This window comes from Diospyros lotus, chromosome 5 (assembly GCF_014633365.1).
Source record: "Diospyros lotus cultivar Yz01 chromosome 5, ASM1463336v1, whole genome shotgun sequence".
NCBI lineage: Eukaryota > Viridiplantae > Streptophyta > Magnoliopsida > Ericales > Ebenaceae > Diospyros > Diospyros lotus.
The window spans coordinates 34,773,460-34,789,157 of NC_068342.1; the positions used below are offsets into that span (position 1 = coordinate 34,773,460).

Here is a 15,698-nt window from a genome sequence, read left to right on the forward strand (position 1 = left end):
ACATTCAGTTGAAGAATCTTTTAGAGTTGATTATTTCTTATATGTAGTTGATCAAGCTATTTTTTCGCTTAAGTGTAGGTTTAAGCAACTTCAAGAATATGAAAATATTTTTAGATTTCTATTTGATTTGAAAAAATTATATTCTACAGATGATGATTGTTTAAAGAGATCGTGTGATAAGTTAGAAGAATTTTTAAAATACAAGACGGATTCAGATATTGATGGACAAGAATTATTCTCTGAGTTGAAAGTTGTGAGATGTTTGTCAAAAGAGACCAAGAAGGCAATTGAAGTGTTAGACTACATGAAAACAATTGATTGTTGTTTTTCGAATGTGTGGATCGTGTATAGAATACTTCTGACCATACCAGTTACAGCTGCTTCTGCAGAACGAAGATCTCAAAGTTGAAATTGATAAAATCTTACATTCGGTCAACAATGTCACAAGAAAGGCTGAATGGATTGGCGATGGTGTCTATTGAAAAACATATGTTGGAACAAATTGATTGTAATAGTTTAATTGTTGATTTTTCATCTAAAAATGCTAGAAGAGTAAATTTAAAGTGAAATATTATGAATTTTAAACTATTATTGTGATAATTTTGAATGTTTTTATATAATAAAAAGTTTTATTCATATTTGTCATATATAATTTTATTTTTAAATGTTGAGAATTTTATATAAAATTTTGCATAGGCCCTAAAATCAAATTTCGCTTAGGGCTCTTAAAATGTCAAGGCTGGCCCTGACCATCGGCCCCAGTGGCAAGGCGAGAAGAGGTAGTAGCGGCGAGATGACCCGATGAGGCAATAGAGACAAACGGGCGAGACAGTAGAGGCAACGGGACGAGGCAACAGAAGTTGTAGTTGCGAGATAAGCTGAGGCGACGATGAGGTGGCTGAGGCGAAGAACGATAGTGGGTGGTTAGTTGCAACAGTGAGGGAAGGGGGGAGAGAGAGAAAAGGAGTTGAACAAATATCGCGATAGATCACCTATAAAGTATTCGGTAAGAATGATTATATACAAATAACATTTTCTATTTTCCAAACGATTCAAAAATGTTAAAACTACGTCTTCAAGCCGTTACCGTACTTCACACGATAGCAGGGGTGTACGTTTGAGATGTGGCTACCCAGTCCCCAGTGCCCACCCAAATAAGCCACAGAAAAATCGGATTCGCCATTTGGCCCCATCCGTGATCCACTCATCGTCTCTTCTCTTCTCCTCTTCTCACTGTTGAGTCCGAAACACGCGCGCATGGAGACCGCCGGCGCCGCCACAAGGACTTCCTTTCAATCTTCTCACCTTCTCCTCCCCCCCCCACTCTTCTCCTATATTTTCTGCTTAATTTTCTGTCAAGCTTTGGCGTCGCAACCCCAAGATTATTCGTCGTCGGCAATCCTCTCTAGATTCCAGCAGTACCTACAAATCAACACGGCTCATCCGAGCCCTAATTACCACGAAGCAGCTGATTTTATCCTCTCCCAGGCCAAGTCTCTCTCCCTCGAATCCCAGACCCTCGAGTTCGTCAAAGGCAAGCCCGTCCTCGTCCTCAAGTGGCCCGGCAAGAACCCTGGCCTCCCTTCCATCCTCCTCAACTCCCACACCGACGTCGTCCCCGCCGAGCATCACAAATGGTCTCACCCTCCCTTCGATGCTCGCGTCCACGACGGGCGAATTTACGCCCGGGGATCGCAGGATATGAAGTGCGTTGGATTGCAGTACCTGGAGGCCATCCGTAATTTGAAGAGCTCCGGCTTCCAGCCTCTCCGCACCGTCTACTTGTCGTTCGTCCCCGACGAGGAGATCGGTGGCCATGATGGTGCGAAGAAGTTGGCCGATTCCGACGCTTTCAGGGACATGAATGTAGGGATTGTTCTTGACGAGGGTTTGGCCTCCCCCGACGACTATTACAGACTGTTCTATGGGGAGAGGTGCCCGTGGTGGATGGTGATCAAGGCTGCCGGGGCTCCCGGCCACGGGGCCAAGCTGTATGATAATACAGCCATGGAGAATCTGCTGAAGAGCATTGAGAGCGTCAGGAGATTTCGTGCTTCCCAGTTTGATCTGGTGAAGTCTGGCCTCAAAGCCGAAGGCGAAGTCATTTCCGTTAATATGGTCTTCCTGAAAGCGGGCACCCCTTCTCCCACTGTAATTAATCTCCTTCTCTCTCTCTCTCTCTCTCGAAAATTTAAGGGGTCCTCTGTTTCCTGTACTTTCATCTTTGCTTCGATCCATGCCTAATTTTCAAATATCTATAACGTCTTGAAGTTAGAAAGAGAACTTAGAAAACTGCATTAATGGTCGTAAAGTGCTCCAACAACCTACCTTTTCCCGTCACTCCCTTTTCCGCTCCTTAAAAGATTAAGGCTGGATGTCCAACAGACACCAGGTATGCTACCATTTTCTGCCCAACTAGCTGCCCCGCTCTTGAAGTTAGGCTTGATATAGCCCGTAACCTTGTTCAAAATTCACTGGTCCGACAACACACCCGCTGTCCATGGGCCCAACGATATCCCGTTGACTTCCATGTTAGGGGTATTTAGCCCGTTCACCCATTAAACTTGAATCACCTTAGCAAGGGACCATATTAGGACCTAATAGGGGAGCAACGAGGCTTACAAAAAGCTTGAACTTGAGTCCTCAGGCTCACCAGCACTGCCACCTACCACTAGACTTCCACTCCAGTGGTCTCTTCTCACTCTTTTTTAGCGTAACGAAGTCTCATAACACATCCATCCAACTGCCTGACCTCATTGAAGTGATGCTATAGTTTTACATTATCCCTTATGCTCTACAGATATGATTGATCCGAAACTAAAGCTTTAACATTCCTGTCCATAGGAATACGAGCGAAATTTGAAAAGAAAATCTACCTTTGTTTTCAACCATGCTTACAATATTTACTTGTGAGTAAAAATGAAGTTTATCTTTACATCATACTTCCCAGATGCCCTAGTTGGCTACTTGTATTTGACAATTTGGCCTCTCAGCGCTGAGATCTTGGTGCTAAATAGGACCTGTATAGTGCTATTGTTACAGATTGCATAGCAGGAAACAAATCCCAAGTCAAGTGCCTTCCAAAATGATAATTGATTTATAACTTTAATACCCTTTTTCCTTTTGGGTTATTGCACTTTTCTTGTTGATTTTTTAAAAGATCTAAATTTTTATTTTCCTGTCAATCAGGGCTTCGTCATGAATCTGCAGCCTTCTGAAGCAGAAGCAGGTTTTGATATCCGAGTCCCACCAAATGCTGATCCAGCAGCCCTGGAGAAACGAATTGCTGAGGAGTGGGCACCAGTTTCACGTAATATGACTTTTGAGGTAGCGGTAGCAAGTCAGTTATTATATATGTGCTTTGGAGAAGTTAATGGCTTAGGCTGCATTCTTCCAATAAAGACATTCAAGTCCATTTTGAATTTTACCCAATTATCAATCAAAATGAAGGGGGGAAAAGATATGGTACTCTTCTCTTTTTGAACCAAGTTGCCAGTGCTAGAAATAGAAGATCCATGGCATAACTTCTCTTGACCTATAGTTAATGGTGAGAGGGAAATTGTTTTATTCTGTTGATAGGATCTGAAATCTGTCTTTCCTTTTGTTGTCCATTTAAAGTGAACTCTGTGGATGGTAAGAAGCTCTGATGTTACAATCCAATCCTATATTGATAATATACTAGAATGTCTTTGTATGTTACTTGGCTCATGAGCCTTCGTAGCGTTAAATTGACCTCAGGGCCTAAAAGGGGAGAGTTTGTCATGACCCAATCCTGCATTGATAGTATATTGGAGGGAGTTATTAGATACATTGTCTATTCAGTTTGAGTTTTACCAAATTATCTATCTAAACGAACAAAAAAAGAAAAGATAATGTACTTATTATGCTGATAGGATTTGAAATCCCTCTTTGTTTTTGGTTATCCATTTAAATTTAAATCAATAGATGAACATAGGAGCCCTTATATCATTGGCCCACTCCTATGTCCTAGTGAATTAAGAAAATTTTTGGTATTTTATTTCTCATGAGCTCTTTTAGCGTGGTGAGGATGCCAATACCTAAAAGAAGGGCAGTTGTCATAACTTCATTCTACATTTATAGTCTATTAGAGGAAGCTAATGAGCATGTTACTTGATTTTAAAAATTGAAAAGTTAATTTTAGTTAATACTTAGCAAAAAAGTATGTGATGTTACAAGTAGTATTAGAGTCAACACAGGGCCATTATCATGTGGGTGTAGCCACAAGAATTTGTATTGACTATCAAGGCTGATCTGAATCAATATTGAGATAAAAACTTTTGGCCTTACAAGAAGGCCTAGGCTTATAAGAGAGGAGTTTGGCAAGACTTAATCTTTCATCATTGATAGTGTACTAGAATGTTTCAGCTATTTTTCTTGGTCTTATAAGCCTTTATGGCTTGGCAAATCTGCTAGGGCCTAAAAGGGTGGAAGTTTGTGTCATGAACCTAGGGTTCATAACGGGGCTGGATTGGCAATCGGAAGAATCCAATTGAGTAGAACTAAGAACAGAAAGTTTAGAGGGATATTTGGACAGAAATGGGGGAAGGATGTAGAGAGAAATGAGGGAGAGAAGTAGAGAGAAAATGAGAGAGAATCAGATATTCAATTCAATAATTTTCAGCATACCATCCCCTCCATTTACATCAGCCTTATATAGGCATATTTGTCCCCTAACAGCCTTGCACATGCAGCCATGTGCACCTAACTAATTGCTAGAATATCCCTAACAAACTATTCTACCCTATTACAATAATACCATTTTATTACTCATAGGGTCATGACAATTCCCCCCTCCATAAGAGAGTTCTTATCCCCAAGAACTTGCCGCAAGTAGCCATTGCTCTTCATCCAATTCCAACCTTCTCTATGCGGATAATCCTCCTTTCTTTCTTTCTACTTCTAGGTCTCTTCTTCTTTCTTCTTAGGTTTTCAAGATCAATTCCAAGTATGAATTGGCCCAGAATTTCAATAGGGAAAACTTCATTACCATCCAAAACAAGTAAGAAGGGCAGATCTTCAGCCATTGTTGCTGTTACTCTATCCCCATTCAACCCACAGCCATGTTTTGCTGCAGAAACATCAACAGCAGCCTCAAAATGCAACAATTGAGGTTTGTATTCTTTCCTTGAATACTCATACCAAGGCTGTTTGTGAGTATTAACATTAGGAGATGTTGCAACTTCACTTCCAGCCAACGATTGCTCAATAATTGACACCTGGCCAAGTGTTTCAGCACTAGTAAGAGTGCTTGAGAGGCTGTCAATTGATTGAGTGTCATCCTCCAATCCCTTTTCCTCACTTTTTTCTTCCTCCTCCTCTTCCCCTTCTTCCTTAAAGTTGGACTGCTCTTGTTGCAGAATCCCAAAAACATCACCATCGAGAACTTCTTTTCCAAAGGAATCGGTGTGTTCCTTTAATTCTCCTTTTGCCCACACACCTTGTACCGAACCCCCGCAAAGTCTGCTATTGCTGTCAGCATTATCATTATCATCACCTTTCTTGTCCATTCCACCTAGGCCGACATACTTCTTCCACTCCGTATTAGAGGTAGGCAGTGAATCTGCTTCTTGCCTCCTAAATTTCTCCTTCGACTGCTCCATTTTAAGGAATTCATCTTTGTTAAAACTTCCGTGATAATCATCAAAGTATTCCATCGGAAAGTTGTAATGATACTTCTTAATTAGTATCATTGCAAACTCTTGCAGCTTCTCGCGGAACATTCGACCAAATTCCTTGCACTCTTCTTGTATTACACTTCTTGTTTCCTTGTCAACTTGGCTAATCTCCTTCTCAAAATCCTTTCCCCATGTTTGATGCTATCGGTCAACTGAAAAGGCAACCTTCTTTGGCTGCCATTGAGGCTCCATTCCAATTGAAAAGAAAGCTTTCTTTTGCTGCAATTGAAGGCTCATCTGCTCCATGTATGCACTGCCTCCCCTAGCTTCACGAGTAGGACACCCCACTAAAAATGCAGCCTCCTTTGGCTGCCATTGAGGCTCCATTCCGGCTGAAAATGAAGCATTCTTTTGCTGCAATTGAGGCTCCACTGATTTCCTTCGTGCACTACTCCTCCTAGTCGAACTCATTGGCTGGAAAAGAAATAGGCCAAGAAATCGTAGCTCTTTCCATCATAATTCCCCACACTTCCCTTCTGTTAACTGCCTCACCCAGTCACCTCTAAAATTGATCCACTAAGTGGCAAATTACAGCCACTGTTATGCTTCAAGGTCAGGTTTATTGTAGCAGTGGGAGAAGTCACACAATTACAACGACTTGATCAGCCTTCTAGAGTCGCCTAAGGCTACCGAATATCCTGTCTTGCTTGCCGCAATAATACCTAATACTTGCTGGAATCACCGTCGGAAACACCGGCCTACTCGCCTCCAAAAGTTAGACTGGAATTCTGATCACTGGTCCCTTACAGCCACGAAGATAACCTCACTTTGTGACTCCTTTCGATTCAGATTGTGAGTTGATCCGCAATCTCTAGACCCTGGTTCTCCTTGCTTGGAGATACATCAGAAGCGAGAGTCTAGGACTGATCAGACTTAACCTGATTAGATCATCGACGAATTCCGCCTTCCGAACATCGTCAATTCTGCCACTAGACCACCTTTGTAAAACAATGTCGGAGATTACTTTACCTCCAAACGTCAACTGCCTTCCAAGTCATTGGAGTCGCCGAACCTGCTTTGCCTAACCACCGACCGCAATTGACAACGGTCACGTCTCCTACTTCCTAGTCTGACTCACTCGTGAACCTCTTGGTCGTTCGTGTCATCGCCTTCGATGGACTCCCACGCCAATCGTAACGACTGGCCGAGGGTGGTAAGGCTCTGCTCACAATTGCTACGGATTCACAATCGCCTCCAGCTGACTCCTTCTTCTCACCCAATCACCGACCACAGGCTGGAGGACCACCGCCCTCCTTGAGTTCGCCTTGATCGACAAGTCCTCGGGATCCAATTACGATTGCGGTAGGCTCTGATCGCACTACTGAAATGGTTCGACTCCATCGCCCCGTCAATTCGATGTTGTTTCTGGAATCGCCTTCTGCGACTGGTTCCTTTCCGCCACCGATCGCTAGTTAGCTTCAACACCTATAGTAGATTGGTGTCTGTCGCGGCTCTCCTTCAGATCCGAGTTGACACTCACCTGCTGCGCCTTCCAAATCCGAACTGAGGGGGCTTGCTGGCTTGGAGATTAACACCTTCCAACACCTAATCACCTTCCAAATCTCCAGAGTTGCTGGAACACCGCCCAGCCAAGTCGCCTCCAAATCACTAACAAAAATCACTTGCTCGTTGCTTCAGTCGCTGGTTATGGGCTCAATTCTCTCTGGGTTAATTCTTCTATAATGGTCGGAATCCCCTTCTGAACACCTTCCGAACAAGGTGGGCAGCTCGTCTCACCCAAACGGTTAGAATTGCTTCTCAACCCAAAAATTGCAGCACCATCGTGCCTTTCGATCCAGCGGCCACACCTACAGAATTCCGAATAGAGTTCCCGATCAAAACTGCCACAGCCACACCTATAGAAAGCTTACCGGTCTGGGTTGTAATGGTCTGGGCCGTCGATATCCGTCTAGCCTTAATCAGTAACGAAATTCGCCGAGGAACGATGCTCTGATACCATTTGTCATGAACCTAGGGTTCATAACGGGGCTGGATTGGCAATCGGAAGAATCCGATTGAGTAGAACTAAGAACAAAAAGTTTAGAGGGATATTTGGACAAAAATGGGGGAAGGATGTAGAGAGAAATGAGGGAGAGAAGTAGAGAGAAAATGAGAGAGAATCAGATATTCAATTCAATAATTTTTAGCATACCATCCCCTCCATTTACATCAGCCTTATATAGGCATATTTGTCCCCTAACAGCCTTGCACATGCAGTCATGTGCACCTAACTAATTGTTAGAATATCCCTAACAAACTATTCTACCCTATTACAATAATACCCTTTTATTATTCATAGGGTTATGACAGTTTGTCATAATTAGATCCTACATCAATAGTTTACTAGGGAGATTTGGGCATAATACTTGGTGTTAGAGTCTAACTGTTAATTTTAGGTAACTGTTTTGGGGGAGAGCTTATGGTAGGACATCATTAGTAAAAAACTACTATATCTCTGGACTTATGTCCCTTAGGCCCTTGATCCCATATATTCTTTTATTATTTTTGTTTTTCAAAAAAAAAAAAAAAATGTTCCACAGAATATAACCCTAGAAAACAAACCATGCAACTTTAGGCCTTGCCATGGCTTGGAGCTTGATAAATATACTGGATATGGAAGCATCTGGATCTGAAAGAAGATTCTACATTACATTACTTTTTTTGTTTGAAATAAGGCCTGCGATCCATAGAATGATACTTATTAGATAGATATTTGAACAAATTTAGATGCTTAGATAGAAATGCACTAAGTGGCAAAGGGGTGAGTGGAAATAAATTCAATCACGCTATGCATTTGATTGTATGCTTCATATACAGAAGCTGCTATCAGTTTTCTCCTGGAATCTAGGAATTCAAAAAACAAATTTGAAAATACAATATAAGACAACAACAACAACAACAACATATCCAGCCTTTATCCCACTATGTGGGGTTGGCTACATGAATTCTAAACTTCCATGTATTTCTGTCTTTTGTCATATCTTCATTTAGATCCATATATTTCATATCAAATTTTAATGTCTCTCCCAAAGTCTTCTTGGGTCTACCTCTACCTCTTTTTGTGACTAATTGTTCTATTTCATCAACTCTCCTCACAGGAGCATCTCTTAGTCTCCTTCTCACATGACCAAACCATCTTAGTCTAGTCTCTCTCATCTTCTCCTCGATTGGCACTACTCCTACCTTATTACGAATAACTTCATTTCTAATTTTATCCTTTCTTGTATGTCCGCACATCCATCTTAACATCCTTATCTCCGCTACACTCATCTTTTGCTCGTGCTGGTATTTGACTGCCCAACATTCTGAGCCATACAGCAAGACTGGTCTTATACCTGTCTTATAAAATTTTCCTTTCAATTTTAATGGGCTTTTACTATCACATAACACCCCCGATGCATTTCTCCATTTTAGCCAACCTGCCTTAATTCTATGTGTGACATCCTCGTGGATTTCTCCATCTTTTTGAATCACTGATCCCAAATATCGAAAATGGTCTTTTCTTTGTAAGATTTGGTCTTCTAATTTTATTATAACATCATCCATTCTTGCATTTTTACTAAATTTGCATTCTATATATTCTGTTTTCTTTCTACTTAATTTAAATCCCTACTTAATTTAAATCCCTTAGATTCTAAATTGTTTCTCCACAACTCAAGCTTAGTATTCACTCATTCTTTTGTTTCATCCACCAACACTATGTCGTCTGCAAATAGCATACACCATGGCACATCTGTCTGAATATCTTTAGTGAGTTCATCCATTACTAGGGCAAATAAGTATGGACTTAGTGCAGAACCTTGATGCAGTCCTATTGTAGTTGTAAATGGTTCAGTATCCCCTCCGCATGTTTTGACCCTTGTCTCTACACCATGATACATGTCCTTAAGGGCTTGTATATAGGCTATTTTGACTCCTTTCCTCTCTAAAACCCTCCATAATACTTCTCTAGGGACCCTATCATAGGCCTTTTCTAGATCTATAAACACCATATGTAGGTCATTCTGATGATCTCGATACCTTTCCATTAGACGCCTCAGTAAATATATAGCTTCCATTGTTGACCTACCAGGCATGAAACCAAACTGATTTTCTAACACCCTTGTTTCCTTTCTGAGCCTCTGCTCTATTACTCTCTCCCAGAGTTTCATGGTATGACTCATTAACTTAATTCCTCTATAATTTTCACAGTTTTGAACATCTCCTTTGTTCTTGTATATAGGAACCAAAGTACTCTTCCTCCACTCATCTGGCATCTTTTTTGATTTAAGGATGGCGTTAAATAGTTGCGTTAGCCAGGAGATGCCCTCTTCTCCCATGCATTTCCATGCTTCTATTGGTATATTATCTGGTTCCACTGCCTTATGATTTTTCATCTTTTTTAATGCTTGCCTTATTTCATTTGAACTTATGCGTCGATAGAATGTGTAGCTCACATTCCCTTCGGAGTTACTAAGATGTCCCAACCTAACTCTTGTGTCACCACCATCATTGAATAATTTTGTGAAATACTCCTTCCATCTCTCCTTAATCGCTCCCTCATTTACTAAAACATTTTGATTGTCATCTTTTATGCATTTCACTTGATTTAAATCCTGTGTTTTTCTTTCTCTTGCTTTAGCTAATTTATATATATCCCTTTCTCCATCTTTTGTATCAAGTCGTTTATATAGATTCTCATATGCTTTTGACCTTGCTTCACTAATAGCTCTTTTTGCTGTCTTTTTTGCTTCTTTATAATTTTTTGATTTTCTTCATTGTTGCATTGATATACCGCCTTATAGCAAGTTTTCTTATTTTTAATTTTCAATTTTACCTCTTCATTCCACTACCAAGACTCCTTAAGGTTAGGGGCTCTACCATTTGTCTCTCCAAGGACTACCTTTGCCGTGCTTCTCAGAGCATTAGCCATTTCTTTCCACATTTGGTTTGTCTGTCTTTCTCCATTCCATTCCCTTCTACCCCTTAATTTTTCTTTGAAGATTAGTTGTTTCTCCCCTTTTAAATTCCACCACCTGATTCTTGGATTTTGTTTTATGTGATTTTATCTCTTCCAATTTCTTACTTATACGTCAAGTACTAGAAGTCTATGTTGAGTAGTCAAACACTCTCTCGGTATCACATTACAATTCCTACAACATAACCGATCCTCTTGTCTCATGAGGAAGTAATCTATTTGGGTGCTTGAGGTGATATTTTTATATGTGATTAAGTGTTCGTCTCGTTTTTTGAACCTAGTATTGGTTATAATGAGCCCATATGCCATAGCAAAATCTATGATAGATTTACCCTCATTATTAATTTCCCCGAATCCATACCCTCCATGTACCTCTCTATATCCGTTTCCGTCTCTACCCACGTGCCCATTTAAGTCACCTCCTATAATTACTTTCTCTCCTCTTGGTATCATTTGTATGAGTCCCTCTAGGTCCTCCCAGAATTTTGTTTTTATCTCATCACCTAATTCCGCTTGTGGTGCATATGTACTAAAGATATTCATAGTCATTCTTCCTAGTCTAATCTTCACCATAATAATCCTATCCCCTATTCTCTTTACATCCACTACCTCATCTATTAAGCTTTTATCCATAATAATCCCCACTCCATTTTTCGCTCGATCAGTTCCTGTGTACCATATTTTATATCCAGTTTCTGATAAAGTTTTTGCTTTTTTCCCTACCCATCTCGTCTCTTGAAGGCACATAATATTAATTTTTCTCCTAATCATCACATCCACCACTTCCATGGCTTTGCCTGTTAATGTTCCTATGTTCCATGACCCAATCCTTAATCTATGATTTTGTTTTTGGCCTTGACTTTGGATTTGATTTTGTTTTTTATTTTGATTTTGGTTTTGGTTTTGATTTTGATTTTGGTTTTGATTTTGATTTTGATTTTGGACTAGCTTCTTTACCCACATCCGTCCAAGCAAATGCGGGAACCCTTGCTCATTTATCACTACATCCGGGCGCCGATGCAGCGGCCCTAGCTCACTTGTCACTACACGGGGGCAGTGTAGCGCGTCGCTATGAAGGGTTACGCCTACGCCCACGCCCAAACGATTTTTCATAATTTGTCTAGAGTTCATGTTTTGGATCCGACTAAGTTTTACATTGGCTGTCGGCTATCTTTATGGAACAGTTGTAACTTGTTATCTTCTTTTGATTTCAACTTCTTCTTATCTTTCATTCAAACCAACTGTTCTTATCATCAACCAACTACCTTTATCACCTTTTAATTCGGAATTCCACTCTAATATGGAATTTCTCCCTTAACACTCCCTCTCAAGCTGGTGAATAAATGTCTCTCATTCCCAGCTTACCTCTAATCAGTTCAAACCCCTGTTTAGTCATGGCCTTAGTGAGAATATCAGTTTCTTATAAATCGGTAGGAATATATATAAGATTGATTCCATCATCCTCAATCTCCTGCTTAATCAAATGTCAATCGATTCTCACATGTTTCATCTGGTCATGTTGGACCGGATTATTCACTATACTTATAGCTGATTTGTTGTCACAATATAGCTTTGTAGGGATAGTTGTTGGCACCTGTAGATCTTCCATAAGCTTCCCAAGCCATATCATCTCACATATACCTAGAACTATAGCTCGGTATTTTGCCTCAACACTGCTTCTAGCCACCACACTTTGTTTCTTGATTATCCATTTCACAAGATTCCCCCATACCTTAGTACAATATCTGAAAGTAGACTTATTATCTTCTAGAGATCCAACCTAATCAGCATCCATAAAGCCTTTCATCCCTCAGTCCTCATTCTTTCTGAACATAATCCTTTTTCTAGGAGTTCCTTTTAAGTATTTCAGGATATGATAAGCAGCATTAAGATGTTTGCTAGAGGGTGAATGCATAAATTGACTTACTGCACTCACTGCATATGTAATATTAAGTCATGTAAAAGATAAATAGATTAATTTTTCCACTAACCTATAGTATCTACCTTTTCCCACTACTGTTTCATGCCATCCTCTTTAGCCTTCTAGTTGGGTTCCAATGGTGTGTTAGCTAGCTTACAACCAAGCTTACCTGTCTCCTTCATTAGATCCAACGTATACTTCCTTTGGGAAATGAAAATTCCCTCCATACTCCTTGTTACTTCCATTCCTAGGAAATACCGTAGTTGTCTTAGGTCTTTGACTTAAAATATCTTTTGTAGCTGACCTTTAAGTGCCTTTATTTCCTACATATTGTCACCAGTAACGATAATATCATTCACATAAACTATTAGATAGTTTTTTGACCATTGGCTGCATGTTTAGTAAATAAAGTATGATCAAACTGCCCTTGTTTATACCCTAGTTGGTTTATAGTAGTATTAAATCTTTTAAACCATGCCCTAGGGGATTGTTTAAGTCCATACCAGGACTTCTTTAACTTGCAAACTTTTCCTTCCCTGCCTTCCGTCTCAAATTTAGGAGGAACCAGTGTTCTAAAAGGAAGCCTAGGCGACGGAGAGGCGCTAGGCGACCCCTGGCTGTCACGAGTTCCTCCAAATCGGCCCCTTAGGCGCCGACCCAATTAATCGGGCTCAGGCGGCTCCTAGGTGGCCAAGGCGGCTAGGCGGCGCCTTGGCTGCCTCGACGTGGTTTGGGCTTGAGACCTCTCACCCGACTCCATCAGTGATGATCGTCGCAGCTGCCGCCGCATCGGCCTGAGTCGCTCGACTCCGTTGTCACCGTCGCCCCTGCCATCGCTAGACAGGGACTGGAACAGCCTTCGGACTTACCTGTGGTAACACATCGACGGTCCGATTGGCATTGGCGGGGGGCAACGATGTGATCGAAGGATGCAGATGGTTTGATTGGCAATGGCGGGGGGCAGCGACGTGCTCGGATGAGGTAGAAGGTCCGATTGGCAATGGCGGGGGCAGCGATGTGCTCGGAGGAGGCAAGTTTGAGAGAGAGAGAGAGAGAGAGAGCTGTGAAATTTTTGGGTTGGGGGGGGGGAGTGAGAACGCGTTGAAATTTGAGGGGGTGGGGGAAAGAAGGAATATATTAAGAAAAAAAATTAAAAAATATTAAATTTTCTAGGTGGCTTAGGCGCTAGGTGGTAGCTTGTTGCCCGACTAGCACCTAGCGCCTTTTAGAACACTGGGAGGAACTCATATATATATATTTCTTCTTCTAGGTCACCATTGAGGAATGCATTTTTTATGTCTAGTTGGTTTAATTGCCAATCCAAATTAGTTGCGAGAGATAATAACACATGTATAGAATTGAGCTTTGCAACAAGTGTAAAAGTCTCTTCATAATCTAAACTATTTGTTTGGGTGAAACCTTGAGCCACCAACCTGGCCTTGTATCTCTCAATACTCCCATCAGATTTATACTTAACAGTAAACGCCCATGTACTACTTACCACCTTCTTGTCTTGAGGTAATCTTACCATGTGCCATTCTTCTCCAATGCATTCATCTCCTCTATTACAACATTTCTCTAGTGTGGTGTTTGTAAAGACTCGTAGATATCTCTAGGAACTTGCACTTCATCAACCTTTGTGGTGAATGCCCTGAATTGTGAAGACAACCGAGAATATGCCAAATGATTAGAAATTGGATATTTAGTACATGATCTCACCCCTTTTCTCCAAGTTATGGGAATATCCAAATCATAGGATTCTGCATTTTCTATCCTTTGTTCCTCCTCAATAGGTACTGTTATCATTTCAGTTCCTTCTTCAGATTCTAGTCTTCGATCCTGACCTTCTTCCAGGGTTAATGACTGGCCATGCTTTGGTTCATAAGTCCTCCTTCGAGAGTACACCAGAGGTGGTTGTTGAGGAACTTGGACTGGCTGTTCTCCCCCTTGATCAGTTACATCATTAGGAGTAGGAGTAATCAAGTTAATTGCCTCAGGACAAAGTAAAAGAATCCTTACCTTGCTTTGCACTAGAGGTCTCTCCCTGTAGAGGTATGGTAGGATAAAAATAGTGATCCTCGAGAAATGAGACATCACAAGACATAATAAATTTCCTAATGTTAGAACAATAACACTTGTAGTCTTGTTGTGTAGGAGAGTAGCTTACCTTGCTCTGCACTAGAGGTCTCCCCCTGCAGAGGTATGGTAGGATAAAAATAGTGATCCTCGAAAAAGGAGACATCACAAGATCCAATAAATTTCCTAATGTTAGGACAATAACACTTGTAGCCTTGTTGTGTGAGAGAGTAGCTTACAAACATGCACTTCAAAGATTTGGGTTTCAATTTGGAATGATAGTTATGCACAAACGTTGTACACCCAAAGACCTTTGGAGATAATGAATTAAGCATTTGGGTAAGGAGAGGATAGGTATTCAGAAGAGTACTCAAGGGAATCTTGAATTTGAGAACTTGAGTAGGAAGTCTATTGATGAGATAGGCAGTAGTAAGTATGGCTTCTCCCCAATAGGAGGGAGGGACTGAGTTGGTAAACATTAAGGATCTAGTTGTTTCTAGCAAATGTCTATTCTTCCTCTCAACCACTCCATTTTGTTGTGAGTTATAAGGACATGTTCATTGGTGAATAATTCCATTCTCACGGAGATAAGTTTCAAACTCAGTTGAGAAATATTCCTTTCCATTATTCGACCGAAGGATATGGATTGAGGTTTGAAAAACATTGAGTATCATTTGATGGAATTTTCTTAATGTAGCATACACTTCAGATTTTTCCTTTAGCAAAAATATCCAACAAACTTTAGTATGATCATCTATAAAGGTGATAAACCAACGAGTGTTAGTTAGGTTTGGAGTTTTTGTTGATCCCCATACATCACTATGCACTAAATAGAATGGTTTAGTGGGTTGATAAGCATGAGTAGGATGTGAAGTTTTTGTTTGTTTGGCAAGAATACATTGCTCACAATCAAAAGACTCACTTTTTTTATTGACAAACAAATGAGCGTACAAAATCTTTAGATAACTAAAACTTGGATGGTCTAAACGTTTGTGTCACAATTGAATACTAGAATCTGAGACAGCAAAAAAAGAGGATGTATTATGTA

The 15,698-nt window shown here is 40.7% G+C and overlaps 1 protein-coding gene across 1 annotated transcript in view; it reads left to right on the top strand.

Annotated features, from left to right (window-relative positions):
* The first annotated feature begins 1,136 nt into the window (after positions 1 to 1,136).
* LOC127801733 (uncharacterized) overlaps positions 1,137 to 15,698 on the top strand; it is a 28,741-nt gene continuing 14,179 nt past the window's right edge. Inside the window, exons 1-2 of the mRNA XM_052337104.1 lie at positions 1,137 to 2,151; positions 3,190 to 3,327. Coding sequence (XP_052193064.1) covers positions 1,258 to 2,151; positions 3,190 to 3,327 — 1,032 coding nt within the window. The 5' untranslated portion in view covers positions 1,137 to 1,257. The remainder of the gene's footprint in view (positions 2,152 to 3,189; positions 3,328 to 15,698) is intronic.